The 12,500-nt window shown below is 40.7% G+C and overlaps 1 protein-coding gene across 5 annotated transcripts in view; it reads right to left on the bottom strand.

Moving 5' to 3' along the window:
- Window positions 1-12,500, bottom strand: part of B3GALNT2 (beta-1,3-N-acetylgalactosaminyltransferase 2) — an 87,178-nt gene that overhangs the window by 67,017 nt on the left and 7,661 nt on the right. For all 5 annotated transcript variants that reach the window (XM_075596780.1, XM_075596778.1, XM_075596779.1 and 2 more), the window contains exons 2-4: window positions 9,961-10,108; window positions 7,822-7,922; window positions 5,586-5,776 (exon numbers count right to left, since the gene is read on the bottom strand). In XM_075596780.1, coding sequence (XP_075452895.1) covers window positions 5,586-5,776; window positions 7,822-7,922; window positions 9,961-10,108 — 440 coding nt within the window. The remainder of the gene's footprint in view (window positions 1-5,585; window positions 5,777-7,821; window positions 7,923-9,960; window positions 10,109-12,500) is intronic.

Genomic DNA, 12,500 nt, shown 5'->3' with positions numbered 1-12,500 from the left:
CTAATTTTAATATATATATATTTGATAAAGGGTTATATATATATGTTTTGTTAGGACTTGCGGTGACAGAAGTCCATTCTACGTGCACCCACATAAAGCCAAGTTACATGTACATCTACGTTTGTCTGTTTAACCAAGAATGCTCAGACGCGCGGGATATATAGATGAATAGAAATACTTCACCCTCTGTGAAAAAAGTTCTCATGTATCGGGGGTAGTAATCCCCTTCGTCACTTGCAGCTGACGAAGGGGACAACCCCTGAAACATTGTGTGACCTTTTCACTGTCTGCTTGAATAAACTATGGAATCTTAAACTGATTCCTGACTAAGAGTCTGCGTGAAGAGGAGAAATCTTCTATTCCTGATGTAGCCAGGTCCCCTTCTTACCTCCGGGCTGGGTGAGGGGGACGGTTGTGTGATTGCTGCAGGGAGATTGTGATCTGGCGAGTGGGTCGCCGGTGCTCCGCAGAGGGTGTCGCCATTTTGTTTGCGCGCGCATGGGCAGAGAAGGCTCGCACATGCGCAGATAGTATCTAGAGTTGCGGCGGCCATCTTTGTACACCTGGCGCATGTGCAGTATAATGCCAGCGGAGGCCATTACACCATAGATCCACTGGGAACTACAAGTCCCAGCAGCCTCAGGGGCTGCTGACCACATGTTGTCAGGCAGGCAATAGGGCTGCTGCATTTAAACAGTTAGAACAGTGATAACAGTTAGGGCAGTTGGTAGCAGGTTACAGAAGAGGGAGGTAGGGTCCCAGTAGCCCTGGGACTAGGCCAGCTTTCCCCTGCAGACCCCGAATCACAGTAGGCAAATGCAGCTGTATAGGGAAGCCCATATTTAGGGACCCTTTTCTCTGTGTTGTGCAGTATCAGGGACACAGTGTCTACGCCATGCGGTGATGCGTAACTTGTGGTCTGGGATCAGACCACCTACGTTCAGAAACTATCTATGGTGGGACGCTCCTGCTGGAGACCACCCCACGCGGAGGCGGAAGGCGTCGTTGGAGCAGACTGTCCGTTGACTGTTGTTCAGCTACACCCGGGGGCTGGAGCACCAGGGAAGGTATCCACATAAGTGCACCAACATTCACGTGGGCAGCACTGTCTCACACTTGGGGGTGGGAAAGGCCATTGGGGTCTGGACATTGGGACACTGGTGCCCCTGCACCCAAGTACTGTGGGGATATCCCCGGGTTGGTATACACATATGTCTATTGCTGTTTCTATTGATGTCATTGTTATTACCTCCCAGTAAATACTGTTCACCGTTCTCTGTGTGTGTATTACTGGGCATATTGTCTTGGGAGGGGTTATCCTACTATGTGAGGATTCTTCTCAGGTGGAGGCGCTGTTTAGTAGATATACATACACCCCAGGCTCCCCAGTATTATTTATTTATAAATATTTTACCAGGAAGCAATACATTGAGAGTTACCTCTCGTTTTCAAGTATGTCCTCGGCATAGTTAAGACAAATAATACATGTTTACAAATACAGTTACATAAATGAGCAGGGTATACATTATATACAAGACATTGCATGCACAGTTAAAGATAATATATATTATGGGCGTATAAAACAGTTACAGACCTGATTAAAATGTGTGACAGCCTTAGATTTGAAAGAACTTAAACTGGTGGTGGATGTAAGAGTCTCTGGTAGGTTTTTCCAGTTTTGGGGTTCACCGTAAGAGAAGGAGGAGTGGCCGGATACTTTGTTGAGCCTTGGGACCATGAACAGTCTTTTGGAGTCTGATGTCAGGTGATAGGTGCTGCATGTGGTAGGGGTGAGGAGCTTGTTCAGGTAGCTGGGTAGCTTGCCCATAAAGAATTTGAAGGCAAGACAGGAAAGGTGAACTTTGCGCCTAGACTCGAGTGATGACCAATCTAGTTCTTTGAGCATTTCGCAGTGATGTGTGTTATAATTGCATTGGAGAACAAAACGACAAATTGAATTGTAGAGGGTGTCAAGTTTGCTAAGGTGGGTTTGAGGTGCTGAGCCATATACTATGTCTCCATAGTCAATAATTGGCATTAGCATCTGCTGTGCGATACGTTTTCTGACCAGGAGACTTAGCGAGGATTTGTTCCTGTAAAGTACCCCTAGTTTGGCATAGGTCTTGGTTGTCAGGGTATCAATGTGCATCCCGAATGTTAAGTGGGAGTCAAACCACATGCCCAGGTATTTAAAACTAGTAACAGGAGTTAGGGTGGTGTTAGTGTTGGTTCTAATCTGGAGCTCAGTCGCTGGAAGCTTTAAAATTTTAGTCTTGGTCCCAAATACCATTGTTAGTCTTGTCAATGTTTAAAAAACAGTTTGTTTTGGGAAATCCAGTTTTCGAGTCTGGAAAAGTCAGACTGAAGTATGTGTTGAAGGTCAGAGAGGCTATGGTTGTGTGCATATAGGATTGTGTCATCTGCATACATGTGTATTGAGGCTTCCTGACAAGCTGTGGGAAGATCATTGATGAACACTGAGAAGAGTAGGGGCCCCAGAACAGAGCCTTGCGGGACGCCACAGGTGATATTCAGGGGGTTAGAGTTAGAGCCAGAGATGGACACATGTAGGGATCTACCTGATAGGTAGGACTGAAACCAGTTTAAAGCATGCTTCCCTATTCCAGAGCTCTGGAGTTTGTTAAGCAGGATAGCATGATCAACAGTATCAAAAGCCTTTGCAAAATCTAGGAATACTGCACCAGTGAGTTGACCCTGTTCCATTCCACACTGGATTTCATTGCAAACTTTTAGCAGGGTAGTTACGGTAGAGTGTTTGGGGCGAAAGCCAGATTGGAATTGGCTAGGGAAATTTGTCTTGGTATAGTAATCGCTTAAATGGGAGTGGACACATGTTTCCATGACTTTGGATAGGATTGGGAGAAGGGAAATTGGTCTGTAGTTTGAGACAGTGTTTTTGTCCCCACTTTTGAAGATTGGGACAACTCTGGCAGCTTTCCAGGTCTTAGAGATATGGCCTGCAGACAGGATAGAGTTGACTATAGAAGCAATTGGTTTGGCAATTACTGGGGCACCAAGTCTTAGGAACCTAGATTGCAGTAAGTCAGGTCCACATTGGCTGCTTAGTTTTAATTTGAGAAGCGCTTGTGTAATCTCCTCTTCGGATACTGGGCCAAATTGAAAATTGTGGGCAGGTGTTGGAAGGGGGTGGGGCTATAGGGGTACTCCCAGGATGAGATTCAGGTTTGTGGTTTGGGTTGCGTTTCGCTAATAAGTTAGTAGCACACCCCACAAAGTAATCATTGAGAGCATTTGCAATGTCGGTGGGGTTTGTCAGAGTAATATCGCCCTTAGTGATATTACTTGGCTGTTGGTGGTTAGCAGACTGGAATATTGTGCGTTTGCATGCCTTGTTTGCCTTGCCCTGTGCACATGTTCCGCAGGCATCTGTAGTGAATGAGATCCTTGGTAGTGCCAGTTACTTTGTGGCTTTTCCACAAGGTATCCCTGAACAGGTAGAGTGCTATAAGGTCAGGTGTAACCCATGGAAGGTGGGCACCCGGTACCCTTATTCTGCGTAGTGGAGCATGGGTATCACAGAGTTTTAAGAACTCGGATTGGAAATAGTCGAGCGCAGAATCAGGGTCAGGAATTAAATCGATTCTGTGCCAAGGGCAGTTGGTAAGGTCAGCCAGAAACTGTTGTGGGTTAAAGTTTGTAAATGTTCTAGTGAGGAGAACTTTAGGGCTTGATTGGGGCGGTTTAATTTTCCTTACACGGTACACTATTGCATGGTCACTGAAAATGTCAGGAAGGATGCCAGAGGATTGGATTCTGCTGGGATTTGAGGAGAGAATCCAGTCAAGCAAGGAATGGTTGTGCGATTTCAGGTTTGTCCGTGTGGGTTGGGAAATGAGTTGCGATAGGTTAAGCGATTTAATTTGTGTGTGGATTTTGTGGTTTTTAGGGTCAAGCCAATTGAAGTTGAAATCCCCAAGAACTAGCAGCTCACTCTTCTCATTCAGAGAGGAAATGGAGCCAGGAAACTGGGTGATATCAGTCAGAGATTGTAGAGGGGCTTTAGGGGGGCGGTAGATGCCAGCAAGCAAGATGGGCTTAGAAAAGGGGAGGCAGATTCTGCCAACTAGGATTTCAAAAGAGGTTGGGCTTGGGGGGCAATGTTACAGTGTAAATTGTAAGGTGTCTGCAATATAAAATAAAACCCCTCCTCCTCTCTATGACCTATCTCTCCTAAAAATGGAGTATCCCTGAATGGCGATATTTGCATCAGGGGTTTTAGGGGTTAGCCATGTTTCTGTAAGAACGATGGCTTTTGGTTTATGTATAATGCACCATGCCCTTAGTTCATCCAGTTTGGGCAGCAGACTCCAGATATTTATATGGGCGACAGATAGCCCTTTTTGGAATTTGAAGGGGGTATTCTCAGGGGTATGGGACAGAGTTGAAGTGGGAGGGCCTGGGTTAGATTCAATATCACCTGCTAAAGAGAGAAATAGCATGAGTAGAAATTTGAGTAGTTGTTTGCAAGTTGTTACTTTATGATGTTTGCCATTTGAGTGTGCAGTGGTTGGTGTGCTGGTTTTCAGGGTTCTCCACCAACATTCAGTATAGTGCAAGGCAGTGGCAGAGGATCAGGCCTCCTGTTTGCCACACAGGTCTAGCAGCACACGTAGTCGCCATGACACAGGGGGAAAGGAGGCTACACTACATTGCGACAGTATTCTCGGCATGGAAGTGGTCCCTACTACTGTCTCCATACCGGCACCAGCAATGAAAAGGAACCATATTGCCAAGTGCAATACCAACCCTTGACACACCACACACACACACACACACACACACACACACACACACACACACACACACACACACACACACACACACACACACACACACACACACTAATTTAACATAGAAACCATGTATAGGCACACCGCAGTATACTTGGTAATTAGAATATTTTGGCATGTGTACGCATAAATATAATTAATAACCAAGTACTCTACATCATCCAGAGCAGCAACTGTAATATCCATTACAGGGTTGAACTGGATAAAACATACAGCACCACACAGGTAAGTAGCAAAATTGTATTAGAAGTCCATAGAAGAAACCAATGTTTCAGTCCTCACAGTGCATGTGAGAACAGAAATGTTGGTTTCTTGTATGGACTTGTAATACACTTTTGTTTGCTACTTACCTGTGTGATGCTGTATGTTTAATCAAGCTCAACTTTGTGATGGATTTCATGGTTGTTGCTCTGGGTGATGTACCTGGTCCCACATGCGCAGCCTTATAGGTGAAGTAAAGGATAATAAAGGGAGGTGCTCATATACAAACAAACTTCTTTAAAGATGCATGTACAATACAAACAACTGTATAGGCATTCAATATAAAAATATATAAAAACCTTTATTTAACCTGATGCTTCAGGTCCCAGCGGGAAAAAGATTTTTGTATTTTTATATTGCGTGCCTGTACCGCTTTTTTATATACAATACATACAAAATAAAAACACAACAATGTACAATAATGATATACATAGAGTATTATTGTTGTCAGTCACTACAGGGCAATGTACACTATATTAATGATATTCATACCTCATGTTCTGCTTGGAAAAGTTTTACAGTGATGTTCCGCAGGAAACCTGCAACATTGTCATGGTGAAAAACCCCAAGCCTGGTGATAATTACAGGGTAAAAGACACGGAAATTCACATTGACCACTCTGTGATCAGTAAGTACAGCAGCCGTTTCAGGTATGCTGAATGATTCAATTTCCTGCCTCAAGACTGCAAAAAAAGATGACATTTCAATTATTTTTTTCTTTTTCAATTAAATAAACAGAAAAAAACAGTCTAATTGTAAACCAAGTTAGTTAAAACATCTTTATAGAAACAAGAATGAAAGTCAGTAACGCAGTAAAAATCAATCTCTTAATTAAATGCCAAAAAGTTTCATTCTACATAAATCCCCTCTTTATTTAATTTTATCACATAAACTGATGTATGGTATTTAATCCGTAAAGTGGCAAATAAGTGTAAATATATGAAACAAATAGAAGCCCAAAAAAGCACTCCATCATACACAAAAAATACAAAATGTATTCAAGCAATATAAAAAAATACACAACACAATTAAAAATACCTGAGGAAAAAAGCCCTACATTTCTGCACTGACTGTCTGCAATTGATGGTAATTAGTATACAATATTGATCAAATGTCAAAATGTGTAATACATGCACACTACACAAGAGTAAAAAACATTCTCAAACCTGATCACATGGGCCAGGTGAAAAAGTAATTTTTCACCCTAACCCCTAATACACCGGCCGGTGTAAACCTTAACTAAGATATACAGGACATCCCTTCATAATTTATACCACAAAATATTGTGACAGAGATAAAGGCTATAGGATACAGCAGCCATAAGTAAAAGATGACTAAAGTGTTTGAGAAAGTAATGCACTCATGGAACAGTTTCTATAAGGTGGAAAGTGGTGAATTCAATTACAGTCCATAGGTTTCAATCATGATATAAACATTATGCAGCAAGTACTAATCCGGATCCTAGATCACTAATAAGTCCAGAAGGTAAGTAGGGTAACTCTCAGCAGCAGACAAATACCATTGCTATAATGCAGTAAACGCTGGAGAAATGGAGGAGAGCCTCCACTCCTGAACTCGCGGACTTACTAAAACACCAATCCATGCATTTGTTTTGTTTCATATCTACTTACTGCAACATTCTTTAATCTGGCCTCCCTGCCTTATATCTATTAAGAATGCTGCAACTAGATTTATCTCCAGCTCCTCCAGACTCGTAGCTTCCTAGAACATCCTGAAATCGCTCTCCTGGCTTCCAATTAATAGCTGTACAGCTACAAAAGTCCCCTCCTTTCCGTTAAGGCTTCACACCTCAATATACCTCAACTAGGATCTCTACCCCTACTCGTCCCTTCTGCTCAACCAAAAGATCTCTCATCTATTACGTGTACATCGGTTTCACGTCAAACCTTTTTCACTAGCCTCTCTATATCGATGGAAATCTCTTCCACTCAATATTAGTCAAGCAGCATCTCTTCATTTTTATACCCCAGCTAAAAACCACGTCAGTACGTTATTTACCCCCACACTACAGACTTCAGATAGACTTGAACTCCCTGACTTTTAATAAAGTCATTTTTACTCCCAATATACAACTCAGATTGTAAGCTCTTTGGTTCAGGATCTGTGTTATGTTTTCATTTAGTTGTTGCTCTTTTCCCCATTATTTGTACTTTCCCCCCCCTTTATTGTTTGTAAAGTAATACGTACACTCGGCACTAGATAAAAAAAATAATTATACATTGTTTAAAATTGCTTAAATTTTTTCATTATGCACAGAAATCGGCAACTTAAAATAGTCTTCTATGTGCAGTATTTCCTGCCTATTTTTTTTCTTTTGTATAGTTCGCATTACAAGAAGAAAAGAAAAAAATCACTTGACAATTTAAATACACTAGTATGGACCAATGGGTCTCAACTTTACTATATGAGCCGCTTTTTATTCGAAAGTAAACGTGTTTTCCAAAATTAATCCATTTTTATTTTATTTTATTGTGTTAATTAGGTCTGGGTTTTTCAGAAAAGATTTTGTCTTTCGAAATGATCTTATTTTAAAGCAGCACCCTCTTGCATCTATTTGTAAGCATGTTTATTCCACATGATAATACATTTGATAGGAGCCGACTCAGAGGAACAGTTAACTATACGGTAACAATAGCATTATTGACTTGAACACACATATCTGGCCCAAAAGGTCAATGAATAATAAAATCATATAAATTGTGCATACCTGGGTTAGTGATGTTCAGAATCCTGCAGGAGTAAGGATCCTCTCTGTCTTCTACAGGCAGATCACAGCCATGAGATCCTATTATAAACTTCACAAGAACGCTATCGGGGGGGAAAAGCCAGGCTGTTTTAATTTTAGGAACACCTAGATCTGGATTAAAATTGTATCCATTTGGTATAATACATTATTATAATAAAAGCATTTCAGTGATATCATCTTTATTCATGGGTGAAAAAAAATCGTTTTATATTTATGTTTGTTTTCCCGATTATAAAATGAAAAACTACAATCCATGTAAAAATTATAAAACATACAGAACACCTACAAGCTTATATTGAACCCCCAAAATAACCACAACATATATATAAGCATATACGTTTCACAGAGGAGTGCTACTGAGCATGGCAATATATATATTTAAAACCAAAGACATAACATAAAACACAGACAAAGCTCAGTGCCCACCCAGTAAAACTTATACACAGTACAGTGCCTAGATATACATGTATAGACAGTGTTCGACAAACCTATACATTTGCACGCCCTGGCGAGTGGATTTAACATCGTGGCGAGCTCCTATTGGCCCAGGCATCACACGTTTGGTACGAGGTGGCGAGTAGATTTTTTTGTTGGGCGAGTAGATTTTTTGGTGATTTGTCGACCACTGTGTATAGATGTATGGTTAAAAGCTCACTCCATGGCATCTCCCACTCTCAGGGGAACTTGCTTGCATACAGTGTGATTGTGACAAATCTATTAAAAGTGCTTTTCCTGGTAATGTACAGGTTAATAAAAGCTTCAGACTTAGAACTTTGCAACTAATATTGACAGATTTATTATAAATCATTCTTCCTGGCAATGCACAGGTTATTAAGAATCTATATTAGTGTTAGGGACCCTTGAAACGTGGTCTGCCGTGCAGTTGGCTCAGGGGCTTACAACAATTTGGCCAAAATGTTAAACTAAAAGACCATTTTATTTATTAGTTATCTATACATGTATATTTAGGCACTGTACCGTGTATAAGTTTTACTGGATGTGCACTGAGCTTTGTCTGTGTTTTATGTTATGGCTTTGGATTTAAATACATGTAAAAATTAGTAAGAGTGAATCACACCTCCAGTAAAAGAACAAATTAATAAAGTTGGGTTATTTGGTACTATCCCAATTAAGGTAGAAACATATATACACGTTTTTGGCATGTCCATTAGCATGCATCTCCAGCCCTTTTAAAAAAAACTCTACTAGTTATCTACACAAAATGATTACATTAAAATATATTACAAAAACTAATAACTATCTGACCAATTCAAAACTATCAACTCACTCATCAGAACTCTTAAAATAACTTGGTTGTAAAAAGTCTCTCAATGATGAAAACATATACAGTGTATACATGAACAGCAGTTGCGGACAAATCTCTGCAACATTATATGATGCAAGATTTTATTTAGGCTTGATAAAGGGGCAGACTGAACATTTACTGATATGGCCAAGTGCCCCTCAGAGAAAGGTAATATTCTGTTTAAAAAGAAAAAAAAAACAGTTCCGCCTACAGTTTTGTTGCTGGATAGGAAGCAGGGAGTCACGGGTATCTGCTTCCCGAGATACTTACTGGGGAAGGTGCCTTGGTTCGTATCCCATCCAGGGGGAAACAAAATGCTGTTTAAATCTCCAGTGTTATGCAGGCCAACAGGAAGTCGCTACATTATCTATCACAGTTTCCTATTGGCCCGTGAGATTTAAATACTAGGCAAGTAACCGACTGCACATTCTCCTGTAAGAATTTCAGTAGCCGGTTAGTCCTCTGAGCCAAAATTAACACGGTTCACCTCTGGGGACCCCCTGCTTTCCACTTATGCATATAAAAAAGTGCCAAGAGGAACTGCACAAATCAAAAGGGAAAGAAGTTCAATGAGAATTTACAATTAATGAGAAGAATGTCAAACATGCATATTTTGATGCCAAAGTGTAAAAGTGTGGAGCTACATATGAAGTCCTAGTTCTTTCTAACCAGCATTTGCATTTGGTATTAGAACACAATATTTAATTAAGTCACACATTCAAATGCAATTATTGAAAAATAAATGTAAAAAAATTAAATGTAAAATATATCCCGATGTTATGCCAGACATTTACCGTCGACTTAATGATGGGTGTTGATTTAAGTGCTGGAGCCAAGTGTTCCTTATGACGTTTCGCAGTTCGTGGTGATGCCGAGCGGATAACACACCTACAACAACATCATACTGTTGCTGCCTCCACTGAGGAAACAAAAATAACAGACCTAAAAAGTGAAAACAGAAGCGAGGTTTTCAGTCCTTCAAAAAGAAAAATCAGGAGAGAAAAAATAAATAACAAAGGTTCTTTTGTTAAAGCAGAAGTTTCCGACAAAACAAAAATGAAGTAACTTCTTCATCAATTGATAATTCAGGTTGTGCTGATCTATTTCACTTAACGTTTTCAAAATGTATATATATATATTTTTTTTAATTAATTTTCACCTGTTTATTATTTCACCGGCATCAGCAGTCACTATTGCAGCATCTGTTTTAATGAGTGCTGAGGAGAGTGGCCTTTTTAACCTTCCAAGGAGGCAAATTTTCAGCTACAGAAAATAAAAAGGGTGTAATTTGAAGAAACAGCACCTTAATGGTAATTAAAAAAAGAAGGGATAGATGGCCTGAATAGTCTTTGAGATATTTAAAGTAAGAATTGTTTTTCTGCCTGTGCCTATATATCTGTTTGGGAATAGGGTTCTAACATATAATTTTATCGCATTATTAAGAAACAATAATCTCTTTTAATGATTTGATTGAGGTTACAAGTTAATTATATAGGTTTTTTTTGTATTACTTTGGCAACAGACGCGATATGTGAGCGATTCATGGGTAGTATACAAAAAGATGGTCTGTGACGATTTTCTAGGGGGGAGTTTTCACACCATACCGGATGCTATTTAAGTGGAGATATATGTAGGGAACCCTAGGAGATATCTGATAAACGGGTGGGTACCCCGGAGACATCATGCCAGTGCCTCACTGCTACTGGTATATTGTCACTATCCTATTGATATGGATTATTTGTAATTTTGCTTCATAAATTTATTTTGTGGTTTTTTTTGTATGTAATGACAATTTGATAGATATACACACACACACACACACACACACACACACACACGGTGAGGATTATCTGTCGGTCCCGCCCCCGTGACGGGGACGGGTGACGCGTTACCAGGTTGGGGGACACCGCACGTCCCGTGCTTAGGCCCCGCCCGTGACACGTCCCGTGACAAAGCAGCTGACGCGCAACGCTCTACCAGGCTGGGGGACACACCGCACAGATCTCCCTCAGGCTCCGCCCTGTGACGTCTCGGGTAAGGCGCACCACGCGCAACCGCCGCACTACCATGGACACACAAGGGGTTAACTCCATCTCCAATTACCCTTCACCTGCACTTCTCCCCGCCCCTGCCTATCAGTGAACTGAATATGTCTAGAGGGCGAGTTTCATTCATTACTCTGCAGCTGTTTGCTGTCTCACCATTGTCTGCCTCTTCCTTTAATACTCAGCCAGCCCTACTGCAAACTGGCTGAGCATAAACCCTGTTTATGTACTTGTGTGTTTGCCTCAAACACCCTGCTGCCGTCTTGTCTTGCGTATCCTGTTTTGACCACGGCTTTTATCTGGACCTCCGCCTCTCTGACCCTTGAGCTCGGCTTGCTATTGGACTTCTACCTTCTCTACTCCTGGACCCTGTCACAACACATCGACTATCTGACTTCTCCAATCCCAGACCACGAGTTTATATGAACATTCTGACCCTGCTACACAACCTTACTCTGCACTCCGGACGCGGTCTCACGGTTGGAGGTCGGTGTATTCCAACATCCCCACCTCAGCCTCGCGGTCCCGTCCTGTTTGTGGTGTTTTGTTATATCGTGTGTAGTGTTCATTTTTTTCTTTATTAAACATATTTATTGCAAAGGCAGTAGCATGTTCAATAGGTTAAGTGTGATTCACACCATTTTAAATCAGACAACTATAATTATTTGTATATAATATTTGTAACTTTGGATGTCTTCCTAGTAACCAAATGCTTTGGGGTGTTTATGATTTTTACCCAGTATTTTTGGGAGATTGCTTATCTAGACAGTCTTTCGCTTTTGTGTTTAGCTACTAATGGCCCCATAATTAGTTTAACGGGACAACGGGAAAGTACAAAAAAAAAAAAAACAACATGATTTTTTTTTTAAATGACCAAAGGAAATAGAACGGACTCATGTTTACAAGAGGAGGAATTAATCTTTTCAAAGAAGCCAATTACATTGATAAAAAGGTTTGAATAAAAACTTTTCCCCTGCTATCTAGGACTGCCCCTACAAGTAATATTCTTTGCTTTCCATCAGAACAGTGAAGTTAATTTATGTGTATTCGAGACGCTAAAAAAAAAAAGTACATGATTAACAGCTGTTCACAAGCATCATTCACAGGAACATTAGTCCTCAGCCAAAAAAGAAATACTTTAAAAGTTCTAATTGGGGCCTCCGGTTACGCATTTGTTATTTTTAGTTACACCAACTTACTGCCGTTACTATTTCTGCTTTGGAGATAATCTTACATAGAATGAAAAACTCAGTTCAATCTCAAACAGCTGGCAATTTCTTGACAACTCC

The sequence above is a fragment of the Ascaphus truei genome, chromosome 4 (genome assembly GCF_040206685.1).
Source record: "Ascaphus truei isolate aAscTru1 chromosome 4, aAscTru1.hap1, whole genome shotgun sequence".
NCBI lineage: Eukaryota > Metazoa > Chordata > Amphibia > Anura > Ascaphidae > Ascaphus > Ascaphus truei.
This window is presented reverse-complemented; position numbering and strand designations above follow the sequence as displayed.